Source organism: Thunnus maccoyii, chromosome 13, assembly GCF_910596095.1.
Source record: "Thunnus maccoyii chromosome 13, fThuMac1.1, whole genome shotgun sequence".
Taxonomy (NCBI): Eukaryota; Metazoa; Chordata; class Actinopteri; order Scombriformes; family Scombridae; genus Thunnus; species Thunnus maccoyii.
The window spans coordinates 19,316,207-19,338,130 of NC_056545.1; the positions used below are offsets into that span (position 1 = coordinate 19,316,207).

General features: G+C 41.5%; 1 protein-coding gene and 38 non-coding genes across 39 annotated transcripts in view; 1 reads left to right on the forward strand and 38 right to left on the reverse strand.

Moving 5' to 3' along the window:
• Positions 1 to 20,770, forward strand: part of LOC121909945 (cilia- and flagella-associated protein 54-like) — a 70,602-nt gene extending 49,832 nt beyond the window's left edge. Inside the window, exons 55-57 of the mRNA XM_042430813.1 lie at positions 17,632 to 17,778; positions 17,903 to 18,023; positions 20,046 to 20,770. Of these exons, the coding sequence (XP_042286747.1) occupies positions 17,632 to 17,778; positions 17,903 to 18,023; positions 20,046 to 20,215 (438 nt within the window). The 3' untranslated portion in view covers positions 20,216 to 20,770. The remainder of the gene's footprint in view (positions 1 to 17,631; positions 17,779 to 17,902; positions 18,024 to 20,045) is intronic.
• Positions 220 to 292, reverse strand: trnar-acg. The gene has a single exon. It is a non-coding gene; the product is annotated as a tRNA-Arg (tRNA).
• Positions 426 to 497, reverse strand: trnah-gug. The gene has a single exon. It is a non-coding gene; the product is annotated as a tRNA-His (tRNA).
• Positions 887 to 959, reverse strand: trnar-acg. The gene has a single exon. It is a non-coding gene; the product is annotated as a tRNA-Arg (tRNA).
• Positions 1,554 to 1,626, reverse strand: trnar-acg. Its single transcript has one exon. It is a non-coding gene; the product is annotated as a tRNA-Arg (tRNA).
• On the reverse strand, positions 1,760 to 1,831 carry trnah-gug. The gene has a single exon. It is a non-coding gene; the product is annotated as a tRNA-His (tRNA).
• trnar-acg lies at positions 2,221 to 2,293 on the reverse strand. Its single transcript has one exon. It is a non-coding gene; the product is annotated as a tRNA-Arg (tRNA).
• trnah-gug lies at positions 2,427 to 2,498 on the reverse strand. Its single transcript has one exon. It is a non-coding gene; the product is annotated as a tRNA-His (tRNA).
• On the reverse strand, positions 2,888 to 2,960 carry trnar-acg. Its single transcript has one exon. It is a non-coding gene; the product is annotated as a tRNA-Arg (tRNA).
• Positions 3,094 to 3,165, reverse strand: trnah-gug. Its single transcript has one exon. It is a non-coding gene; the product is annotated as a tRNA-His (tRNA).
• Positions 3,555 to 3,627, reverse strand: trnar-acg. The gene has a single exon. It is a non-coding gene; the product is annotated as a tRNA-Arg (tRNA).
• On the reverse strand, positions 3,761 to 3,832 carry trnah-gug. The gene has a single exon. It is a non-coding gene; the product is annotated as a tRNA-His (tRNA).
• trnar-acg lies at positions 4,222 to 4,294 on the reverse strand. Its single transcript has one exon. It is a non-coding gene; the product is annotated as a tRNA-Arg (tRNA).
• Positions 4,428 to 4,499, reverse strand: trnah-gug. The gene has a single exon. It is a non-coding gene; the product is annotated as a tRNA-His (tRNA).
• Positions 4,889 to 4,961, reverse strand: trnar-acg. Its single transcript has one exon. It is a non-coding gene; the product is annotated as a tRNA-Arg (tRNA).
• Positions 5,095 to 5,166, reverse strand: trnah-gug. The gene has a single exon. It is a non-coding gene; the product is annotated as a tRNA-His (tRNA).
• On the reverse strand, positions 5,556 to 5,628 carry trnar-acg. The gene has a single exon. It is a non-coding gene; the product is annotated as a tRNA-Arg (tRNA).
• trnah-gug lies at positions 5,762 to 5,833 on the reverse strand. The gene has a single exon. It is a non-coding gene; the product is annotated as a tRNA-His (tRNA).
• trnar-acg lies at positions 6,223 to 6,295 on the reverse strand. Its single transcript has one exon. It is a non-coding gene; the product is annotated as a tRNA-Arg (tRNA).
• On the reverse strand, positions 6,429 to 6,500 carry trnah-gug. Its single transcript has one exon. It is a non-coding gene; the product is annotated as a tRNA-His (tRNA).
• Positions 6,890 to 6,962, reverse strand: trnar-acg. The gene has a single exon. It is a non-coding gene; the product is annotated as a tRNA-Arg (tRNA).
• On the reverse strand, positions 7,096 to 7,167 carry trnah-gug. The gene has a single exon. It is a non-coding gene; the product is annotated as a tRNA-His (tRNA).
• trnar-acg lies at positions 7,557 to 7,629 on the reverse strand. The gene has a single exon. It is a non-coding gene; the product is annotated as a tRNA-Arg (tRNA).
• On the reverse strand, positions 7,763 to 7,834 carry trnah-gug. Its single transcript has one exon. It is a non-coding gene; the product is annotated as a tRNA-His (tRNA).
• On the reverse strand, positions 8,224 to 8,296 carry trnar-acg. The gene has a single exon. It is a non-coding gene; the product is annotated as a tRNA-Arg (tRNA).
• On the reverse strand, positions 8,430 to 8,501 carry trnah-gug. Its single transcript has one exon. It is a non-coding gene; the product is annotated as a tRNA-His (tRNA).
• On the reverse strand, positions 9,097 to 9,168 carry trnah-gug. The gene has a single exon. It is a non-coding gene; the product is annotated as a tRNA-His (tRNA).
• trnar-acg lies at positions 9,558 to 9,630 on the reverse strand. The gene has a single exon. It is a non-coding gene; the product is annotated as a tRNA-Arg (tRNA).
• trnah-gug lies at positions 9,764 to 9,835 on the reverse strand. Its single transcript has one exon. It is a non-coding gene; the product is annotated as a tRNA-His (tRNA).
• On the reverse strand, positions 10,225 to 10,297 carry trnar-acg. The gene has a single exon. It is a non-coding gene; the product is annotated as a tRNA-Arg (tRNA).
• trnah-gug lies at positions 10,431 to 10,502 on the reverse strand. Its single transcript has one exon. It is a non-coding gene; the product is annotated as a tRNA-His (tRNA).
• On the reverse strand, positions 10,892 to 10,964 carry trnar-acg. The gene has a single exon. It is a non-coding gene; the product is annotated as a tRNA-Arg (tRNA).
• trnah-gug lies at positions 11,098 to 11,169 on the reverse strand. The gene has a single exon. It is a non-coding gene; the product is annotated as a tRNA-His (tRNA).
• On the reverse strand, positions 11,559 to 11,631 carry trnar-acg. Its single transcript has one exon. It is a non-coding gene; the product is annotated as a tRNA-Arg (tRNA).
• Positions 11,765 to 11,836, reverse strand: trnah-gug. The gene has a single exon. It is a non-coding gene; the product is annotated as a tRNA-His (tRNA).
• trnar-acg lies at positions 12,226 to 12,298 on the reverse strand. Its single transcript has one exon. It is a non-coding gene; the product is annotated as a tRNA-Arg (tRNA).
• On the reverse strand, positions 12,432 to 12,503 carry trnah-gug. Its single transcript has one exon. It is a non-coding gene; the product is annotated as a tRNA-His (tRNA).
• On the reverse strand, positions 12,893 to 12,965 carry trnar-acg. Its single transcript has one exon. It is a non-coding gene; the product is annotated as a tRNA-Arg (tRNA).
• trnah-gug lies at positions 13,099 to 13,170 on the reverse strand. Its single transcript has one exon. It is a non-coding gene; the product is annotated as a tRNA-His (tRNA).
• Positions 20,771 to 21,924: the final 1,154 nt, after the last annotated feature.

A 21,924-nucleotide genomic window follows, 5' to 3' on the forward strand; every position in this document is an offset into this window, starting at 1 on the left:
TCAGTCGAGATGAAAAGCATTGAAGATTCAAACCACAGAGGCCTAATGATTTCTTTGAATCTGAAGGGTTGACATGTCTTTTTGCACATGCTTAAGCAGCATTTATCTACCATTTGGCTCTTCTCGTGCGTAAATGTCCTTTGATAATCGGCGTGTGGTGGATTGGTCTGGGAAATACAGAAGATGTGGGTTTTTTTTGTTTGAAGCTAAAGTTGATACCGAGCTAGCCAGGAGTCGAACCTAGAATCTTCTGATCCGTAGTCAGACGCGTTATCCATTGCGCCACTAGCCCTACAGAGAGTGAGAAAATATGGGGCCTCAAACAGGGAAATATGCATGAGCTGTCCAGTTTAAAGTTTTGTCAAATGGAACGGAGGATGGACTAAACGAAAGCACCAAGGTAAAACAGTAACCCTTCCAGCTACTGCCGTGACCCGGATTCGAACCGGGGTTGCTGCGGCCACAACGCAGAGTACTAACCACTATACGATCACGGCCACGCTTCTTTCTTATTACTTTGTTGTTGTAGTTAAATGTTTGGAGCTTAGTATTACTCTTACATCTTTATGGGTTTCCTTGAATCTTTTGATCACAAAAGACAGTCAAGTTCCAATGATGGTTTACCTTGTACTGTGACTTTTTTCCTTCAGGGTCAGATTTGGAACTTTCAGTCGAGATGAAAAGCATTGAAGATTCAAACCACAGAGGCCTAATGATTTCTTTGAATCTGAAGGGTTGACATGTCTTTTTGCACATGCTTAAGCAGCATTTATCTACCATTTGGCTCTTCTCGTGCGTAAATGTCCTTTGATAATCGGCGTGTGGTGGATTGGTCTGGGAAATACAGAAGATGTGGGTTTTTTTTGTTTGAAGCTAAAGTTGATACCGAGCTAGCCAGGAGTCGAACCTAGAATCTTCTGATCCGTAGTCAGACGCCTTATCCATTGCGCCACTAGCCCTACAGAGAGTGGGAAAATATGGGGCCTCAAACAGGGAAATATGCATGAGCTGTCCAGTTTAAAGTTTTGTCAAATGGAACGGAGGATGGACTAAACGAAAGCACCAAGGTAAAACAGTAACCCTTCCAGCTACTGCCGTGACCCGGATTCGAAACGGGGTTGCTGCGGCCACAACGCAGAGTACTAACCACTATACGATCACGGCCACGCTTCTTTCTTATTACTTTGTTGTTGTAGTTAAATGTTTGGAGCTTAGTATTACTCTTACATCTTTATGGGTTTCCTTGAATCTTTTGATCACAAAAGACAGTCAAGTTCCAATGATGGTTTACCTTGTACTGTGACTTTTTTCCTTCAGGGTCAGATTTGGAACTTTCAGTCGAGATGAAAAGCATTGAAGATTCAAACCACAGAGGCCTAATGATTTCTTTGAATCTGAAGGGTTGACATGTCTTTTTGCACATGCTTAAGCAGCATTTATCTACCATTTGGCTCTTCTCGTGCGTAAATGTCCTTTGATAATCGGCGTGTGGTGGATTGGTCTGGGAAATACAGAAGATGTGGGTTTTTTTTGTTTGAAGCTAAAGTTGATACCGAGCTAGCCAGGAGTCGAACCTAGAATCTTCTGATCCGTAGTCAGACGCCTTATCCATTGCGCCACTAGCCCTACAGAGAGTGGGAAAATATGGGGCCTCAAACAGGGAAATATGCATGACCTGTCCAGTTTAAAGTTTTGTCAAATGGAACGGAGGATGGACTAAACGAAAGCACCAAGGTAAAACAGTAACCCTTCCAGCTACTGCCGTGACCCGGATTCGAACCGGGGTTGCTGCGGCCACAACGCAGAGTACTAACCACTATACGATCACGGCCACGCTTCTTTCTTATTACTTTGTTGTTGTAGTTAAATGTTTGGAGCTTAGTATTACTCTTACATCTTTATGGGTTTCCTTGAATCTTTTGATCACAAAAGACAGTCAAGTTCCAATGATGGTTTACCTTGTACTGTGACTTTTTTCCTTCAGGGTCAGATTTGGAACTTTCAGTCGAGATGAAAAGCATTGAAGATTCAAACCACAGAGGCCTAATGATTTCTTTGAATCTGAAGGGTTGACATGTCTTTTTGCACATGCTTAAGCAGCATTTATCTACCATTTGGCTCTTCTCGTGCGTAAATGTCCTTTGATAATCGGCGTGTGGTGGATTGGTCTGGGAAATACAGAAGATGTGGGTTTTTTTTGTTTGAAGCTAAAGTTGATACCGAGCTAGCCAGGAGTCGAACCTAGAATCTTCTGATCCGTAGTCAGACGCCTTATCCATTGCGCCACTAGCCCTACAGAGAGTGGGAAAATATGGGGCCTCAAACAGGGAAATATGCATGAGCTGTCCAGTTTAAAGTTTTGTCAAATGGAACGGAGGATGGACTAAACGAAAGCACCAAGGTAAAACAGTAACCCTTCCAGCTACTGCCGTGACCCGGATTCGAACCGGGGTTGCTGCGGCCACAACGCAGAGTACTAACCACTATACGATCACGGCCACGCTTCTTTCTTATTACTTTGTTGTTGTAGTTAAATGTTTGGAGCTTAGTATTACTCTTACATCTTTATGGGTTTCCTTGAATCTTTTGATCACAAAAGACAGTCAAGTTCCAATGATGGTTTACCTTGTACTGTGACTTTTTTCCTTCAGGGTCAGATTTGGAACTTTCAGTCGAGATGAAAAGCATTGAACATTGAAACCACAGAGGCCTAATGATTTCTTTGAATCTGAAGGGTTGACATGTCTTTTTGCACATGCTTAAGCAGCATTTATCTACCATTTGGCTCTTCTCGTGCGTAAATGTCCTTTGATAATCGGCGTGTGGTGGATTGGTCTGGGAAATACAGAAGATGTGGGTTTTTTTTGTTTGAAGCTAAAGTTGATACCGAGCTAGCCAGGAGTCGAACCTAGAATCTTCTGATCCGTAGTCAGACGCGTTATCCATTGCGCCACTAGCCCTACAGAGAGTGAGAAAATATGGGGCCTCAAACAGGGAAATATGCATGAGCTGTCCAGTTTAAAGTTTTGTCAAATGGAACGGAGGATGGACTAAACGAAAGCACCAAGGTAAAACAGTAACCCTTCCAGCTACTGCCGTGACCCGGATTCGAACCGGGGTTGCTGCGGCCACAACGCAAAGTACTAACCACTATACGATCACGGCCACGAGGCCTTCAAATTACTGTGTTGTTGTAGTTAAATGTTTGGAGCTTAGTATTACTCTTACATCTTTATGGGTTTCCTTGAATCTTTTGATCACAAAAGACAGTCAAGTTCCAATGATGGTTTACCTTGTACTGTGACTTTTTTCCTTCAGGGTCAGATTTGGAACTTTCAGTCGAGATGAAAAGCATTGAACATTGAAACCACAGAGGCCTAATGATTTCTTTGAATCTGAAGGGTTGACATGTCTTTTTGCACATGCTTAAGCAGCATTTATCTACCATTTGGCTCTTCTCGTGCGTAAATGTCCTTTGATAATCGGCGTGTGGTGGATTGGTCTGGGAAATACAGAAGATGTGGGTTTTTTTTGTTTGAAGCTAAAGTTGATACCGAGCTAGCCAGGAGTCGAACCTAGAATCTTCTGATCCGTAGTCAGACGCGTTATCCATTGCGCCACTAGCCCTACAGAGAGTGAGAAAATATGGGGCCTCAAACAGGGAAATATGCATGAGCTGTCCAGTTTAAAGTTTTGTCAAATGGAACGGAGGATGGACTAAACGAAAGCACCAAGGTAAAACAGTAACCCTTCCAGCTACTGCCGTGACCCGGATTCGAACCAGGGTTGCTGCGGCCACAACGCAGAGTACTAACCACTATACGATCACGGCCACGAGGCCTTCAAATTACTGTGTTGTTGTAGTTAAATGTTTGGAGCTTAGTATTACTCTTACATCTTTATGGGTTTCCTTGAATCTTTTGATCACAAAAGACAGTCAAGTTCCAATGATGGTTTACCTTGTACTGTGACTTTTTTCCTTCAGGGTCAGATTTGGAACTTTCAGTCGAGATGAAAAGCATTGAACATTGAAACCACAGAGGCCTAATGATTTCTTTGAATCTGAAGGGTTGACATGTCTTTTTGCACATGCTTAAGCAGCATTTATCTACCATTTGGCTCTTCTCGTGCGTAAATGTCCTTTGATAATCGGCGTGTGGTGGATTGGTCTGGGAAATACAGAAGATGTGGGGTTTTTTTGTTTGAAGCTAAAGTTGATACCGAGCTAGCCAGGAGTCGAACCTAGAATCTTCTGATCCGTAGTCAGACGCGTTATCCATTGCGCCACTAGCCCTACAGAGAGTGAGAAAATATGGGGCCTCAAACAGGGAAATATGCATGAGCTGTCCAGTTTAAAGTTTTGTCAAATGGAACGGAGGATGGACTAAACGAAAGCACCAAGGTAAAACAGTAACCCTTCCAGCTACTGCCGTGACCCGGATTCGAACCGGGGTTGCTGCGGCCACAACGCAGAGTACTAACCACTATACGATCACGGCCATGAGGCCTTCAAATTACTGTGTTGTTGTAGTTAAATGTTTGGAGCTTAGTATTACTCTTACATCTTTATGGGTTTCCTTGAATCTTTTGATCACAAAAGACAGTCAAGTTCCAATGATGGTTTACCTTGTACTGTGACTTTTTTCCTTCAGGGTCAGATTTGGAACTTTCAGTCGAGATGAAAAGCATTGAACATTGAAACCACAGAGGCCTAATGATTTCTTTGAATCTGAAGGGTTGACATGTCTTTTTGCACATGCTTAAGCAGCATTTATCTACCATTTGGCTCTTCTCGTGCGTAAATGTCCTTTGATAATCGGCGTGTGGTGGATTGGTGTGGGAAATACAGAAGATGTGGGGTTTTTTTGTTTGAAGCTAAAGTTGATACCGAGCTAGCCAGGAGTCGAACCTAGAATCTTCTGATCCGTAGTCAGACGCGTTATCCATTGCGCCACTAGCCCTACAGAGAGTAAGAAAATATGGGGCCTCAAACAGGGAAATATGCATGAGCTGTCCAGTTTAAAGTTTTGTCAAATGGAACGGAGGATGGACTAAATGAAAGCACCAAGGTAAAACAGTAACCCTTCCAGCTACTGCCGTGACCCGGATTCGAACCGGGGTTGCTGCGGCCACAACGCAGAGTACTAACCACTATACGATCACGGCCATGAGGCCTTCAAATTACTGTGTTGTTGTAGTTAAATGTTTGGAGCTTAGTATTACTCTTACATCTTTATGGGTTTCCTTGAATCTTTTGATCACAAAAGACAGTCAAGTTCCAATGATGGTTTACCTTGTACTGTGACTTTTTTCCTTCAGGGTCAGATTTGGAACTTTCAGTCGAGATGAAAAGCATTGAACATTGAAACCACAGAGGCCTAATGATTTCTTTGAATCTGAAGGGTTGACATGTCTTTTTGCACATGCTTAAGCAGCATTTATCTACCATTTGGCTCTTCTCGTGCGTAAATGTCCTTTGATAATCGGCGTGTGGTGGATTGGTCTGGGAAATACAGAAGATGTGGGGTTTTTTTGTTTGAAGCTAAAGTTGATACCGAGCTAGCCAGGAGTCGAACCTAGAATCTTCTGATCCGTAGTCAGACGCGTTATCCATTGCGCCACTAGCCCTACAGAGAGTGAGAAAATATGGGGCCTCAAACAGGGAAATATGCATGAGCTGTCCAGTTTAAAGTTTTGTCAAATGGAACGGAGGATGGACTAAATGAAAGCACCAAGGTAAAACAGTAACCCTTCCAGCTACTGCCGTGACCCGGATTCGAACCGGGGTTGCTGCGGCCACAACGCAGAGTACTAACCACTATACGATCACGGCCACGCTCCTTTCTTATTACTTTGTTGTTGTAGTTAAATGTTTGGAGCTTAGTATTACTCTTATATCTTTATGGGTTTCCTTGAATCTTTTGATCACAAAAGACAGTCAAGTTCCAATGATGGTTTACCTTGTACTGTGACTTTTTTCCTTCAGGGTCAGATTTGGAACTTTCAGTCGAGATGAAAAGCATTGAAGATTCAAACCACAGAGGCCTAATGATTTCTTTGAATCTGAAGGGTTGACATGTCTTTTTGCACATGCTTAAGCAGCATTTATCTACCATTTGGCTCTTCTCGTGCGTAAATGTCCTTTGATAATCGGCGTGTGGTGGATTGGTGTGGGAAATACAGAAGATGTGGGTTTTTTTTGTTTGAAGCTAAAGTTGATACCGAGCTAGCCAGGAGTCGAACCTAGAATCTTCTGATCCGTAGTCAGACGCGTTATCCATTGCGCCACTAGCCCTACAGAGAGTGAGAAAATATGGGGCCTCAAACAGGGAAATATGCATGAGCTGTCCAGTTTAAAGTTTTGTCAAATGGAACGGAGGATGGACTAAACGAAAGCACCAAGGTAAAACAGTAACCCTTCCAGCTACTGCCGTGACCCGGATTCGAACCGGGGTTGCTGCGGCCACAACGCAGAGTACTAACCACTATACGATCACGGCCACGCTTCTTTCTTATTACTTTGTTGTTGTAGTTAAATGTTTGGAGCTTAGTATTACTCTTACATCTTTATGGGTTTCCTTGAATCTTTTGATCACAAAAGACAGTCAAGTTCCAATGATGGTTTACCTTGTACTGTGACTTTTTTCCTTCAGGGTCAGATTTGGAACTTTCAGTCGAGATGAAAAGCATTGAAGATTCAAACCACAGAGGCCTAATGATTTCTTTGAATCTGAAGGGTTGACATGTCTTTTTGCACATGCTTAAGCAGCATTTATCTACCATTTGGCTCTTCTCGTGCGTAAATGTCCTTTGATAATCGGCGTGTGGTGGATTGGTCTGGGAAATACAGAAGATGTGGGTTTTTTTTGTTTGAAGCTAAAGTTGATACCGAGCTAGCCAGGAGTCGAACCTAGAATCTTCTGATCCGTAGTCAGACGCGTTATCCATTGCGCCACTAGCCCTACAGAGAGTGAGAAAATATGGGGCCTCAAACAGGGAAATATGCATGAGCTGTCCAGTTTAAAGTTTTGTCAAATGGAACGGAGGATGGACTAAACGAAAGCACCAAGGTAAAACAGTAACCCTTCCAGCTACTGCCGTGACCCGGATTCGAACCGGGGTTGCTGCGGCCACAACGCAGAGTACTAACCACTATACGATCACGGCCATGAGGCCTTCAAATTACTGTGTTGTTGTAGTTAAATGTTTGGAGCTTAGTATTACTCTTACATCTTTATGGGTTTCCTTGAATCTTTTGATCACAAAAGACAGTCAAGTTCCAATGATGGTTTACCTTGTACTGTGACTTTTTTCCTTCAGGGTCAGATTTGGAACTTTCAGTCGAGATGAAAAGCATTGAAGATTCAAACCACAGAGGCCTAATGATTTCTTTGAATCTGAAGGGTTGACATGTCTTTTTGCACATGCTTAAGCAGCATTTATCTACCATTTGGCTCTTCTCGTGCGTAAATGTCCTTTGATAATCGGCGTGTGGTGGATTGGTGTGGGAAATACAGAAGATGTGGGTTTTTTTTGTTTGAAGCTAAAGTTGATACCGAGCTAGCCAGGAGTCGAACCTAGAATCTTCTGATCCGTAGTCAGACGCGTTATCCATTGCGCCACTAGCCCTACAGAGAGTGAGAAAATATGGGGCCTCAAACAGGGAAATATGCATGAGCTGTCCAGTTTAAAGTTTTGTCAAATGGAACGGAGGATGGACTAAACGAAAGCACCAAGGTAAAACAGTAACCCTTCCAGCTACTGCCGTGACCCGGATTCGAACCGGGGTTGCTGCGGCCACAACGCAGAGTACTAACCACTATACGATCACGGCCACGCTTCTTTCTTATTACTTTGTTGTTGTAGTTAAATGTTTGGAGCTTAGTATTACTCTTACATCTTTATGGGTTTCCTTGAATCTTTTGATCACAAAAGACAGTCAAGTTCCAATGATGGTTTACCTTGTACTGTGACTTTTTTCCTTCAGGGTCAGATTTGGAACTTTCAGTCGAGATGAAAAGCATTGAAGATTGAAACCACAGAGGCCTAATGATTTCTTTGAATCTGAAGGGTTGACATGTCTTTTTGCACATGCTTAAGCAGCATTTATCTACCATTTGGCTCTTCTCGTGCGTAAATGTCCTTTGATAATCGGCGTGTGGTGGATTGGTCTGGGAAATACAGAAGATGTGGGTTTTTTTTGTTTGAAGCTAAAGTTGATACCGAGCTAGCCAGGAGTCGAACCTAGAATCTTCTGATCCGTAGTCAGACGCGTTATCCATTGCGCCACTAGCCCTACAGAGAGTGAGAAAATATGGGGCCTCAAACAGGGAAATATGCATGAGCTGTCCAGTTTAAAGTTTTGTCAAATGGAACGGAGGATGGACTAAACGAAAGCACCAAGGTAAAACAGTAACCCTTCCAGCTACTGCCGTGACCCGGATTCGAACCGGGGTTGCTGCGGCCACAACGCAGAGTACTAACCACTATACGATCACGGCCATGAGGCCTTCAAATTACTGTGTTGTTGTAGTTAAATGTTTGGAGCTTAGTATTACTCTTACATCTTTATGGGTTTCCTTGAATCTTTTGATCACAAAAGACAGTCAAGTTCCAATGATGGTTTACCTTGTACTGTGACTTTTTTCCTTCAGGGTCAGATTTGGAACTTTCAGTCGAGATGAAAAGCATTGAAGATTCAAACCACAGAGGCCTAATGATTTCTTTGAATCTGAAGGGTTGACATGTCTTTTTGCACATGCTTAAGCAGCATTTATCTACCATTTGGCTCTTCTCGTGCGTAAATGTCCTTTGATAATCGGCGTGTGGTGGATTGGTCTGGGAAATACAGAAGATGTGGGTTTTTTTTGTTTGAAGCTAAAGTTGATACCGAGCTAGCCAGGAGTCGAACCTAGAATCTTCTGATCCGTAGTCAGACGCCTTATCCATTGCGCCGCTAGCCCTACAGAGAGTGAGAAAATATGGGGCCTCAAACAGGGAAATATGCATGAGCTGTCCAGTTTAAAGTTTTGTCAAATGGAACGGAGGATGGACTAAACGAAAGCACCAAGGTAAAACAGTAACCCTTCCAGCTACTGCCGTGACCCGGATTCGAACCGGGGTTGCTGCGGCCACAACGCAGAGTACTAACCACTATACGATCACGGCCACGCTTCTTTCTTATTACTTTGTTGTTGTAGTTAAATGTTTGGAGCTTAGTATTACTCTTACATCTTTATGGGTTTCCTTGAATCTTTTGATCACAAAAGACAGTCAAGTTCCAATGATGGTTTACCTTGTACTGTGACTTTTTTCCTTCAGGGTCAGATTTGGAACTTTCAGTCGAGATGAAAAGCATTGAACATTGAAACCACAGAGGCCTAATGATTTCTTTGAATCTGAAGGGTTGACATGTCTTTTTGCACATGCTTAAGCAGCATTTATCTACCATTTGGCTCTTCTCGTGCGTAAATGTCCTTTGATAATCGGCGTGTGGTGGATTGGTGTGGGAAATACAGAAGATGTGGGGTTTTTTTGTTTGAAGCTAAAGTTGATACCGAGCTAGCCAGGAGTCGAACCTAGAATCTTCTGATCCGTAGTCAGACGCGTTATCCATTGCGCCACTAGCCCTACAGAGAGTGAGAAAATATGGGGCCTCAAACAGGGAAATATGCATGAGCTGTCCAGTTTAAAGTTTTGTCAAATGGAACGGAGGATGGACTAAATGAAAGCACCAAGGTAAAACAGTAACCCTTCCAGCTACTGCCGTGACCCGGATTCGAACCGGGGTTGCTGCGGCCACAACGCAGAGTACTAACCACTATACGATCACGGCCACGCTCCTTTCTTATTACTTTGTTGTTGTAGTTAAATGTTTGGAGCTTAGTATTACTCTTATATCTTTATGGGTTTCCTTGAATCTTTTGATCACAAAAGACAGTCAAGTTCCAATGATGGTTTACCTTGTACTGTGACTTTTTTCCTTCAGGGTCAGATTTGGAACTTTCAGTCGAGATGAAAAGCATTGAAGATTCAAACCACAGAGGCCTAATGATTTCTTTGAATCTGAAGGGTTGACATGTCTTTTTGCACATGCTTAAGCAGCATTTATCTACCATTTGGCTCTTCTCGTGCGTAAATGTCCTTTGATAATCGGCGTGTGGTGGATTGGTCTGGGAAATACAGAAGATGTGGGTTTTTTTTGTTTGAAGCTAAAGTTGATACCGAGCTAGCCAGGAGTCGAACCTAGAATCTTCTGATCCGTAGTCAGACGCGTTATCCATTGCGCCACTAGCCCTACAGAGAGTGAGAAAATATGGGGCCTCAAACAGGGAAATATGCATGAGCTGTCCAGTTTAAAGTTTTGTCAAATGGAACGGAGGATGGACTAAACGAAAGCACCAAGGTAAAACAGTAACCCTTCCAGCTACTGCCGTGACCCGGATTCGAACCGGGGTTGCTGCGGCCACAACGCAGAGTACTAACCACTATACGATCACGGCCATGAGGCCTTCAAATTACTGTGTTGTTGTAGTTAAATGTTTGGAGCTTAGTATTACTCTTACATCTTTATGGGTTTCCTTGAATCTTTTGATCACAAAAGACAGTCAAGTTCCAATGATGGTTTACCTTGTACTGTGACTTTTTTCCTTCAGGGTCAGATTTGGAACTTTCAGTCGAGATGAAAAGCATTGAACATTGAAACCACAGAGGCCTAATGATTTCTTTGAATCTGAAGGGTTGACATGTCTTTTTGCACATGCTTAAGCAGCATTTATCTACCATTTGGCTCTTCTCGTGCGTAAATGTCCTTTGATAATCGGCGTGTGGTGGATTGGTCTGAGAAATACAGAAGATGTGGGTTTTTTTTGTTTGAAGCTAAAGTTGATACCGAGCTAGCCAGGAGTCGAACCTAGAATCTTCTGATCCGTAGTCAGACGCGTTATCCATTGCGCCACTAGCCCTACAGAGCGTGAGAAAATATGGGGCCTCAAACAGGGAAATATGCATGAGCTGTCCAGTTTAAAGTTTTGTCAAATGGAACGGAGGATGGACTAAACGAAAGCACCAAGGTAAAACAGTAACCCTTCCAGCTACTGCCGTGACCCGGATTCGAACCGGGGTTGCTGCGGCCACAACGCAGAGTACTAACCACTATACGATCACGGCCATGAGGCCTTCAAATTACTGTGTTGTTGTAGTTAAATGTTTGGAGCTTAGTATTACTCTTACATCTTTATGGGTTTCCTTGAATCTTTTGATCACAAAAGACAGTCAAGTTCCAATGATGGTTTACCTTGTACTGTGACTTTTTTCCTTCAGGGTCAGATTTGGAACTTTCAGTCGAGATGAAAAGCATTGAACATTGAAACCACAGAGGCCTAATGATTTCTTTGAATCTGAAGGGTTGACATGTCTTTTTGCACATGCTTAAGCAGCATTTATCTACCATTTGGCTCTTCTCGTGCGTAAATGTCCTTTGATAATCGGCGTGTGGTGGATTGGTCTGGGAAATACAGAAGATGTGGGGTTTTTTTGTTTGAAGCTAAAGTTGATACCGAGCTAGCCAGGAGTCGAACCTAGAATCTTCTGATCCGTAGTCAGACGCGTTATCCATTGCGCCACTAGCCCTACAGAGAGTGAGAAAATATGGGGCCTCAAACAGGGAAATATGCATGAGCTGTCCAGTTTAAAGTTTTGTCAAATGGAACGGAGGATGGACTAAATGAAAGCACCAAGGTAAAACAGTAACCCTTCCAGCTACTGCCGTGACCCGGATTCGAACCGGGGTTGCTGCGGCCACAACGCAGAGTACTAACCACTATACGATCACGGCCACGAGGCCTTCAAATTACTGTGTTGTTGTAGTTAAATGTTTGGAGCTTAGTATTACTCTTACATCTTTATGGGTTTCCTTGAATCTTTTGATCACAAAAGACAGTCAAGTTCCAATGATGGTTTACCTTGTACTGTGACTTTTTTCCTTCAGGGTCAGATTTGGAACTTTCAGTCGAGATGAAAAGCATTGAAGATTCAAACCAGAGAGGCCTAATGATTTCTTTGAATCTGAAGGGTTGACATGTCTTTTTGCACATGCTTAAGCAGCATTTATCTACCATTTGGCTCTTCTCGTGCGTAAATGTCCTTTGATAATCGGCGTGAGGTGGATTGGTCTGGGAAATACAGAAGATGTGGGGTTTTTTTGTTTGAAGCTAAAGTTGATACCGAGCTAGCCAGGAGTCGAACCTAGAATCTTCTGATCCGTAGTCAGACGCGTTATCCATTGCGCCACTAGCCCTACAGAGAGTGAGAAAATATGGGGCCTCAAACAGGGAAATATGCATGAGATGTCCAGTTTAAAGTTTTGTCAAATGGAACGGAGGATGGACTAAATGAAAGCACCAAGGTAAAACAGTAACCCTTCCAGCTACTGCCGTGACCCGGATTCGAACCGGGGTTGCTGCGGCCACAACGCAGAGTACTAACCACTATACGATCACAGCCACGAGGCCTTCAAATTACTGTGTTGTTGTAGTTAAATGTTTGGAGCTTAGTATTACTCTTACATCTTTATGGGTTTCCTTGAATCTTTTGATCACAAAAGACAGTCAAGTTCCAATGATGGTTTACCTTGTACTGTGACTTTTTTCCTTCAGGGTCAGATTTGGAACTTTCAGTCGAGATGAAAAGCATTGAAGATTGAAACCACAGAGGCCTAATGATTTCTTTGAATCTGAAGGGTTGACATGTCTTTTTGCACATGCTTAAGCAGCATTTATCTACCATTTGGCTCTTCTCGTGCGTAAATGTCCTTTGATAATCGGCGTGAGGTGGATTGGTCTGGGAAATACAGAAGATGAGGGTTTTCTTTGTTTGAAGCTAAAGTTGATACCGAGCTAGCCAGGAGTCGAACCTAGAATCTTCTGATCCGTAGTCAGACGCGTTATCCATTGCGCCACTAGCCCTACAGAGAGTGAGAAAATATGGGGCCTCAAACAGGGAAATATGCATGAGCTGTCCAGTTTAAAGTTTTGTCAAATGGAACGGAGGATGGACTAAATGAAAGCACCAAGGTAAAACAGTAACCCTTCCAGCTACTGCCGTGACCCGGATTCGAACCGGGGTTGCTGCGGCCACAACGCAGAGTACTAACCACTATACGATCACAGCCACGTGGCACTCTGATTGCTTTGTCGATGTAGTTAAATTTTGTATGAATACATTCAAATGTGTTAATGTGTAAAAACGTTTTGATTAAATCAATTCAAACATTTGAATGTGTAAAAAATATCTGAACAAATAGATTTAATTTTTGAATTTGTAAGGAAATATGTAGCTGTGCATGACATTTTCTGAACTATAGAAAACTGTACAAATAATTTCCTATGTATGAGTGCATAAAGAAGATTTGCACAAAGGTTTTCAGTTACACATTAAAGGTATGTGGGGCGTGCCTTGAGCGCCTTCAGTGGACATGCCCCCAGTATTTCAGAGCATCCTCATTTGCTATTTAGGAGGATGCGTCAAATGTCACAAAAGTATTTTTACTTGTAGGTTAAATTTCCATGTGCCAATCATCCCCACACACAGGGAATTCCTGTGTTTGTCCTTCAAAGAGTCCATTTTCAGTACAAACGTTTGTTTTCAGTTTTTCTCTGGCTCCACGCACCTTCTCAAACTGTGTGCAAACAAACCTGGAGTTATTACGCAGGACAGGCATCAGGTTTTTATTCTTTCTGGATGACCTGATTGTGATAGCATTCTCCAGAGAGAGTGCAGCACTCCACACGGCAGAGCTGTAAAACACCTTTCACTGCTGGGTTTTACCATGAACTGGTGAAAGAACTGTCCCCTTCTCTCCCAGTCAATAATTTACCTGGGAGTGTGTTTGGATTCATCCATTATGAGAGCAACACTGTCCCCAGCCAGACTGGAAGTGCTCAGATCTCTCCTGTTGCACATTGTGCCTTGCAAAATGGTGACAGTTTTATCTGTGATGTGCCTGCCAGGTATGATGTCAGCCAGTCATGTGGTGTCTTTCCTCTGGGTCTTCACATGAGAAAACTCCAGAGATGGTTTGGCCGTCTCCGCCTTGACCTGTTACATCACAAAGACACATGACAACTGTCCCTTCCTCACTGCAGTTGGACCGGACATATTGGAAAACCTGTCATGTTCTGGCAGCAGGGATTCCCCTTGGGAGAGCTACGTCATACTGTCAGCTTTGGGCATGTTATGCACACATAGTCATCTTTGTAGATAGCCGTTATATGTGCTACAAGCTGTCATATACTCAAGCTCTCTTCTAACTTATTTGTTCGAGTTTTTGGGATTGTCACAGTGTGTAACAACTGTCCCTGCCTGCTCTGTCAACATAAGTCCACTGTGTGTGAAGTGTATATACACATATTGGTGTACACAAATGCATCTCTCTTCGGATGGGGAGGAATGTATCAGTCTCACAGTATGTGAGGAAAGTGGCTGGAGCACTGTCTCTCCACATAAACTACCTGGAGCTGTCCATGGTGCTGAAAGTGCAGAAGCACTTTCCCCCACTGCTGACAGACAACATGTGATGGTGAGGACAGACAACATGACAGCAGCGGCTTATAAATTGCCAGGGTAAGGTTCTCTCAGCTCAACTGCTGGAAACGGCCAGAAACCCCCTGCTGTGGTCTCACGTAAATCTGCACTCCATCAGAGCAGTTTATATCCCAGGCAAACAGAACTGAACTGCAGATCTGATGTAACATGAAGGTCCCTCTCAAAACGAATGGAGGCTGAATCCCACTTATTCAAACGTTGTGGGACAGGTTCGGGAGAGTGGGGTTGAACCTGTTCACCGAATGAGATGATGCACAGTGCACGCTATGGTTCTCTATGAACATACGAGACAATTTCCCACTGGGAGTGTATGACTTCTCTCACTGTCTGTGGCCCAAAGCCCTCCTTTACACTTTCCCCCTGGTATCCGTGATACCCCGCCTTCTAGTGTGCATTCAGGAGGAGAACCTGCAGTAGCAGCCATTCTGGTGGCCCCAGGATGCATGAGCGCATCATGGTTCCTGACAACAATACAGCTGCTATCGGGCAACTCCAGTGAGCAGAGACATACTCTTGCAGCTGGACGGTTTGATCCTACACTTCCCAGTGATAAGTCAGTGATTATGGGCCTGGCCCCTGAATGAGAGTGCTTGAAAAGATTAGGTTTGCCCCATGAAGTGGTACACACTATCCAGGGAGTGAGAGCCCCCTCTACTATGGCCTCTTACACAGCAAAATGGTTTGCTTTTCAACACTGGTGTGTGGAGAGGGGCACAGATCACACAGGCATATGTTGTAGCGGGGACAGATTCACTGCTGAGTGTTCGTGCACATTCTACGAGTACCTTGTCCTCCTCCACAGCTCTCAGTGGAATGACAGTGGCAGACATTTGTGCAGCGGCATATTGGGCCTCACCATGCTCTTTTATATGGTTCTACCTGCGTGATACGTCTGAGTTTTCTCTAACTCATTCAGTAGTGAATGTGCTCAATGACCAGCAACACACTGGCATCGCTGGGCACGTTACGCACACACAGTCATCTCAGTAGAGAGCCATTATATGTGCTACAAGCTGTCATATACTCAAGCTCTCATTTAACTTATTTATATGAGTCTTTGGGACTGCCACAATGTGTAACGACGTGCCTGCTCTCCCAACGTAAGTTCATTGTGTGTGAAGTTCACCGCTCGCCGTGCGCACCTGTGCATGCCATGTGGTATCCTCCTCTACTCACATCATCATAGATTAGTGAACTAATTCCGCATCTTGTCCCTGCTCTGCTTGTGTTTGGGACTTTTTACAGTTTGTAATCACAAAAGACAGTCAAGTTCCAATGATGGCTGATGCTAATTTTGTGCCCTGCATTGAACCCATTGTCATATTTATGTTAGTTGTTTTGCTCATCCATATATCAGCATCCCATGTTGATTTATCTAGACAAGGGATTTGGAATGTAATAAAGATAGTATTATTTCAAATTTGAAATTTTGAGGTTGCAGGACATCAACATATGGCCTGTAGTGAGATGCATTGTCCACTTCACAACCAGATGTCCAGATTTGCCTTGCATTTTATAGGTTTAAACAAAAAAAATAAAGTTTACATTGAGTCATACTCACCAAAACGCAATAGGCCTCATTCAGAAACAGTGCGTATAAACATTTTAAGCACAAATTCATCAATTTGTTCTTCACTGAATTCGTTCTTAACAAATTTAGAACTGACTTAGACCATGCGTATGCACAAATCATAAACTTCCCATGGTTTTAAAAAATTATATGGTCAATATTTATTCAATGTAAACAGTATATTAGAACTACAATTATTAAAAATGATTGGCCCTAAATATACAGCATTTAAAAGTGTGAAATTGCAAATAATACACTATTTACTAATTATAGAATTATTAGCTAAGACATTGTAATCCAGAAATCATCATCATAAATGTAATGAAATTATTAACATATTAAAATTGTCCTGTTCTCACTTATAGATGACAATAGTTTACATATCGGAATTTCCATATTGGAATGTGACCCTGATTAATTTCCCCCATCAGATTTGGCCGTGATATATGCAGCCGGTTAACCAGCAGCCTGTTCAGTGTCCTCACAGCCTGTAAGTTCAGTAGTGGCACAGGGAGGGGTGGTGTGTTTTTGGTACATCACAGCCTGTTGTGGACAGAGATAAAACACAATGTGCACCTGGTGCAGTAGTAAGGATTTATTTAAATCAATTCCACAGATCTACACATTTATCAACTTTGTATTTTGTTACAGACGACAACAGGCATGCAGGCTGTATACAGGGTTTGAAGGATTGGGCTCCAAAGGGTTTGTGCCAACAACACGTTTACCAGCCAAATCTGCCTTGTCTGGCTTCTATTTCTGAAACTATTGTTTTCATTTCACTAGCAGCAAAGTTTTTCTGTATTTTTACCATCACGGCCCTCTTTTCAATGAGTGACAGCTCTCTCCACTGCTGCACCACTCCAACAGAGCTTTCCTTATATAGAGAAATAGGGGTGTGGTACTATGCTAATTACCAATAGCGAGCAAGCGCCTGTCAATTTAGAATGATTCTGATTCACTAACATACGCATGGTGGTAAGAACAAAATTAGCCAGAGAACGTGTCATGAATCTGATGGAAATTTTGTGTGCGCACTTATTTTGTGCGCAAAGAACATTTCTCCGCACATATTAGTGAATGAGGCCCATTGTGTGTATCCATTTCCTTCCTCATGAAACATATGAAAAGCTGATTTTGAAAGTATATTAAATCCTGCATGGTTATTAACTAGCAGCATTCTGTATTCTTCTTCCTCACCTGTTGGCACATTGCTGTATTTCTTGCCTCATTACAGCCACTTGTAGATCAGTGGAATAGTGTGAAGTGATTGGCAGGAATATATTGCTTCATGTGTGTGCATGTGTGTCCTTGTACACCTGCAGACTATAAAGTATTTTGATCTCAAGAATTTTACTCAAAGTTGTTATATGACAATCACTTTGGTTGACATAACAATAATTTAAGGTAACCAGTGTTGAATTTCTGCTGTGTTGCTTTTGTATGCATGTCTGTAGGAAGCAGTGAGCCTGCTCTCAGGACGGACATGCATGCCACCAGGGTCCAGTGTGACTCTGGCTCGGGCCACTTTGCTGCTCAGCGACCTGAGAGGAAAGCAAAGTACCGCACTTCTAAAACTGACACAGAAACTACTCCAGAAGCAGGTAAACATACACAGAAACAAACATACTCATACACACATACTGTAGACATATTGGTACCAGTCAGTATTCAAAAAGAAGGTAAAACTTACATTAACATCTAGTTCTCTTTCTCTATTTGTTTCAGCTGTCTGTTTTTGGTGAGAGTGTGGTGTTGGATGATGGAAAAATGTATTTCTCTCCTCCTGGACCTAGCAACATATACCTCCCTTACCTCCACATACTGGATCAGACCACTTTGCGAATTGGTAAATAAAGAACTTGACACTTTTGTACAATGCTTTTGCCATCCACGCTGGTGGCTCTTTTTGGCTTTACTCATGTTAACATAAACAGGCTGACATTCTCACAATGTTTAGCAGGTGTAATGTTTGGCATGTTCACCATGAGTTTAGTATGTTAGCATGCTAACATTAGCCAATTAGCATTCAATACAAAGTACAGCTGAAGCTGATGGGAATTTCATGAGTTTTACAAGAATTTGGTCATAAACTTAAATATTGGACAAGGTCCAAATGATGACCATATTTATGTTAGTTGTTTTGCTCATCCATATATCAGCATCCCATGTTGATTTATCTAGACAAGGGATTTGGAATGTAATAAAGATAGTATTATTTCAAATTTGAAATTTTGAGGTTGCAGGACATTTTTGGTCATAAACTTAAATATTGGACAAGGTCCAAATGATGACCTGCCTGTGGCACTAGAGGAAAAGTCAGGGGGTCACCGAAGTCATTAGGATTCATCTGTGAGTATCTGCTGTTTTTTTAAAGGACCAGTATGTAGGATTCAGTGAAATCTAGTGGTGAGGTTGCACATTGTAACTAATTAAATACCCCTCTCCTTCCAAGCGTGTATAAAAACCTACAATTGCCACGAAACTTACAAAAAACGTGAAAGGCCCTCTCTGGAGCCAGTGTTTAGTTTGTCCATTCTGGGCTACTGTAGAAACATGTTGGTGTAACATGGCAGGCTCCGTTGAAGGGGACCCACTCCTTATGTGGATATAAAGGGCTCATTGTAAGGTGATGAAAACACGATTCTTATTTTCATGGGATTACACACTAATTAAAACATACTTATGAATATTATATGTATAAGATGCTGCTAAATTCTACACATTGCACCTTTAAAGTCTTAAAAGTGCTGAATTAAGCTCCCTCAAAAACGGCCTCAGAAGAAAAGAAAAAGTCTTGCATTTCATTTACAAAAGTCTTGAATATTTTTTTTGCCATAAGCAGTGACATTATTTATAACTTATTTATAACTTATAACTAATTTTTTGTATTTGAGATGTTATACGTTTATAAAATACAAGTGAGACTGGTGCGAGAATGGTTATGCATGCAGGGAACTGTGGAGTTTTTGGAGCAAAAATCTAACCTAACTTAAATCGGTTATTACTAGGAATTATTTTTATATACGGCTGGGAAGTACTGTGACATAAATATGAATCAACTCCTGTACTTAATAAATAATTGTAAGTCTCCTGAGAATGACTTCCAGGTTATTCTTTGACCAGTATGACCTTGAAACAGGTATTAAATTGCATTCAATGTGGTATTAAAAATGTCTTAAAAAGACTTAAATTAAATGTTGAACACTTGCAAATATTTAACCCTGCGTGGAGACTGTGAATATCTGTACAGAAGTTCATGGCAATCCATCCAATAGTTATAGTAGTTATAGATATTTCAATCTGGACCAAAGTGGTGGACAGACAGACTGACACTACCATCCCTAGAGCTCCCTCTGCTAGCGTGGCTAAAAACACAACCCAAACAACACAGTCTGAAATTCAAAATCTCAACATTTCTCTCAAATGGACTCTGTCCAACATATGGAAGGTGGACTCCAGCTCTATAACTGAAATATGGATTTTACATGAAACCCATTTTAGGACCTGTGTGAACCTTTTGCACTTGTGTAGCCCTGCAACTAACAGTTCTTTTTAACTTTTAATTAATCTGACAATTATTTTTTCAGTTAAATTAATAATTGTTTGTCTGTAAAATGTCATATTACCTCAAGATGACATCTTCACATCTGTTGTTTCATCTGACAAACTTAATTAATTTAGAAAATTAATTAATCAACAATAAGAATTGTTGCTGATTAATTTTCTGTGAATTTACTATTTTAATAAATTATTAATTGGCTCTGCTCTACTCTTAGAAAAACAGCTTCTCAGCTTTAAACTATTTGCAGGGCATTCATGCAAACATCCAGTTCTTGTCACATTACTCTATCTTGCACTGTTTCTGCAGGTCACATCCTGGATCTCAATGCCGTGGAAAAGCTTGTCTCTGCCCAGTCATCACAATCCACTTCCACGCAGCTATTACTCCAGTCCAGCCAGATTGAGAGAGACTCTCAGGCACCGATTCCCTCTCTAAGCAAATCAAACACCTCCGGTCCTACAAGCCTTCCATGCTAAGCCGCTTTGAGATAACTAGAATAGAATGACACTTATAAGGTGTCAGTGCTGTGCCTACTGAGAGATATACAGTAAAAGTTTGGACTCACTTTCTCATTCAAGGGAATGAGAAGGTGTGTCCAAACTTTTACTGGTACTGTAGCTTGATGCTGAATTGGGTATATGGCCACAAGTGTGTGTGTCTCTGTTTCTGGGGGGGTTCTTTTTGTTTCGTTAAAGAGAAAAAGAAAATGTTGTGGGCAACCTGGTGCAATTAAACATTTCATGATGAACTTATTTGAGTTGTGTAGAATTGAAGTACTGTATTTGTTAATAGGCTATTACAATGGCTAACAGACTGAACAATGTTAATGTAAAGAATGCATATGTTATGTTATGGATATTTTCAGGTACTATACGATGTTGATTATGTATATGTATATGTATGTAGTTTTTTATCTTCACATTCTTCATTCTCCAATCTCATTGTATGTTTCCTGCCACTTGGCAGTAAATGGAGACAAGAAAGAGAACTGTTGGAGTTGGGAATAAACAACTCTTTAGATACCTCTTGAACTGCAGGGCACAATGGTCCTTTATCTGTATCTTTGAAATCTCTGGCATCTTTAATTTGTTTATTTTAAACTCAAATAAAATCTAGTGATCAACAATATAAAACAATCTCAACTGATAAACTATATGAATAAAAAACTCTGTGAACATACTGGAGATCTTGAACAGAGGACGAAACAAGGGAAAAAATGGCTGCAGCACAGGAATTAAACAACACTGAAAAGACAAACAGCAGGTTTTAGACCTTTAGAGATGAATATGCAGGACAGTTGTAATATAATATGCATGATGATCACAAAACAGTTAATTCTAGTAGCAGTAATAAGATTTTATTCAAGTCCAGGTTCCCAGCATTTTCTTGTCAGATAAGTAATCCTGCACATATAATACAACTGAGTGAGAAACTATATGTTATGCTCAAGAGTAAGGCATAAATGATGTTTATGTTGAAGACCAAAAAGTAAATTTAAATGGAAACTTATCTTGTGGGTATTGACATTGTACAGTGAAGCCCAGACAAGTTGTCAGGTTCAGAAATGTTTGCACCTTTACCAGGTTTTTAAAAAAATGGGTGGTATTAAAGATTAATAAATTAATAGGCTACAAATTACCAGGTAAAATACACTTAATGCCATATACAAACAATATTAACCCTCCATAAATCCATTGTAGCCTATATCAGTGGTTTTTAATGACACTTGTCAATAAATGACAGGTGATTATTTACATTTTCAAAGTATCAGAAACATTAAAAAATGGGGTTTAGCTTCTATCCAGTGTTAATCCTTGTTATAAAGGACCTGTGAAACAGATCAGGCTAATCTTGATAGTGGGACCACATTTTTGTTAACATTTAGATTATGGATTTTAGCTGAAGCATAATGATTGCTTTTTAATGACAGAAAATTAGATAGCTGTTAAAGGAGGGGTTCACAATCTTCACAATCAGGTCTGTCTTAAAACAATAGTAAGGTGTGCAAATGAACATTGAAACAGGTTTTTCTTTCCCTAATCATTCCTCCTGTTCATACTGACCATTAGAATCATAATTCACTTACAATGTATGTGATGGGTGACAAAATCCACAAGCCTCCTACTGTGCAAAAATGTGTTTAAAAGTTTATCTGAAGCTAATATGAAGCCTCAGTCATCTACAT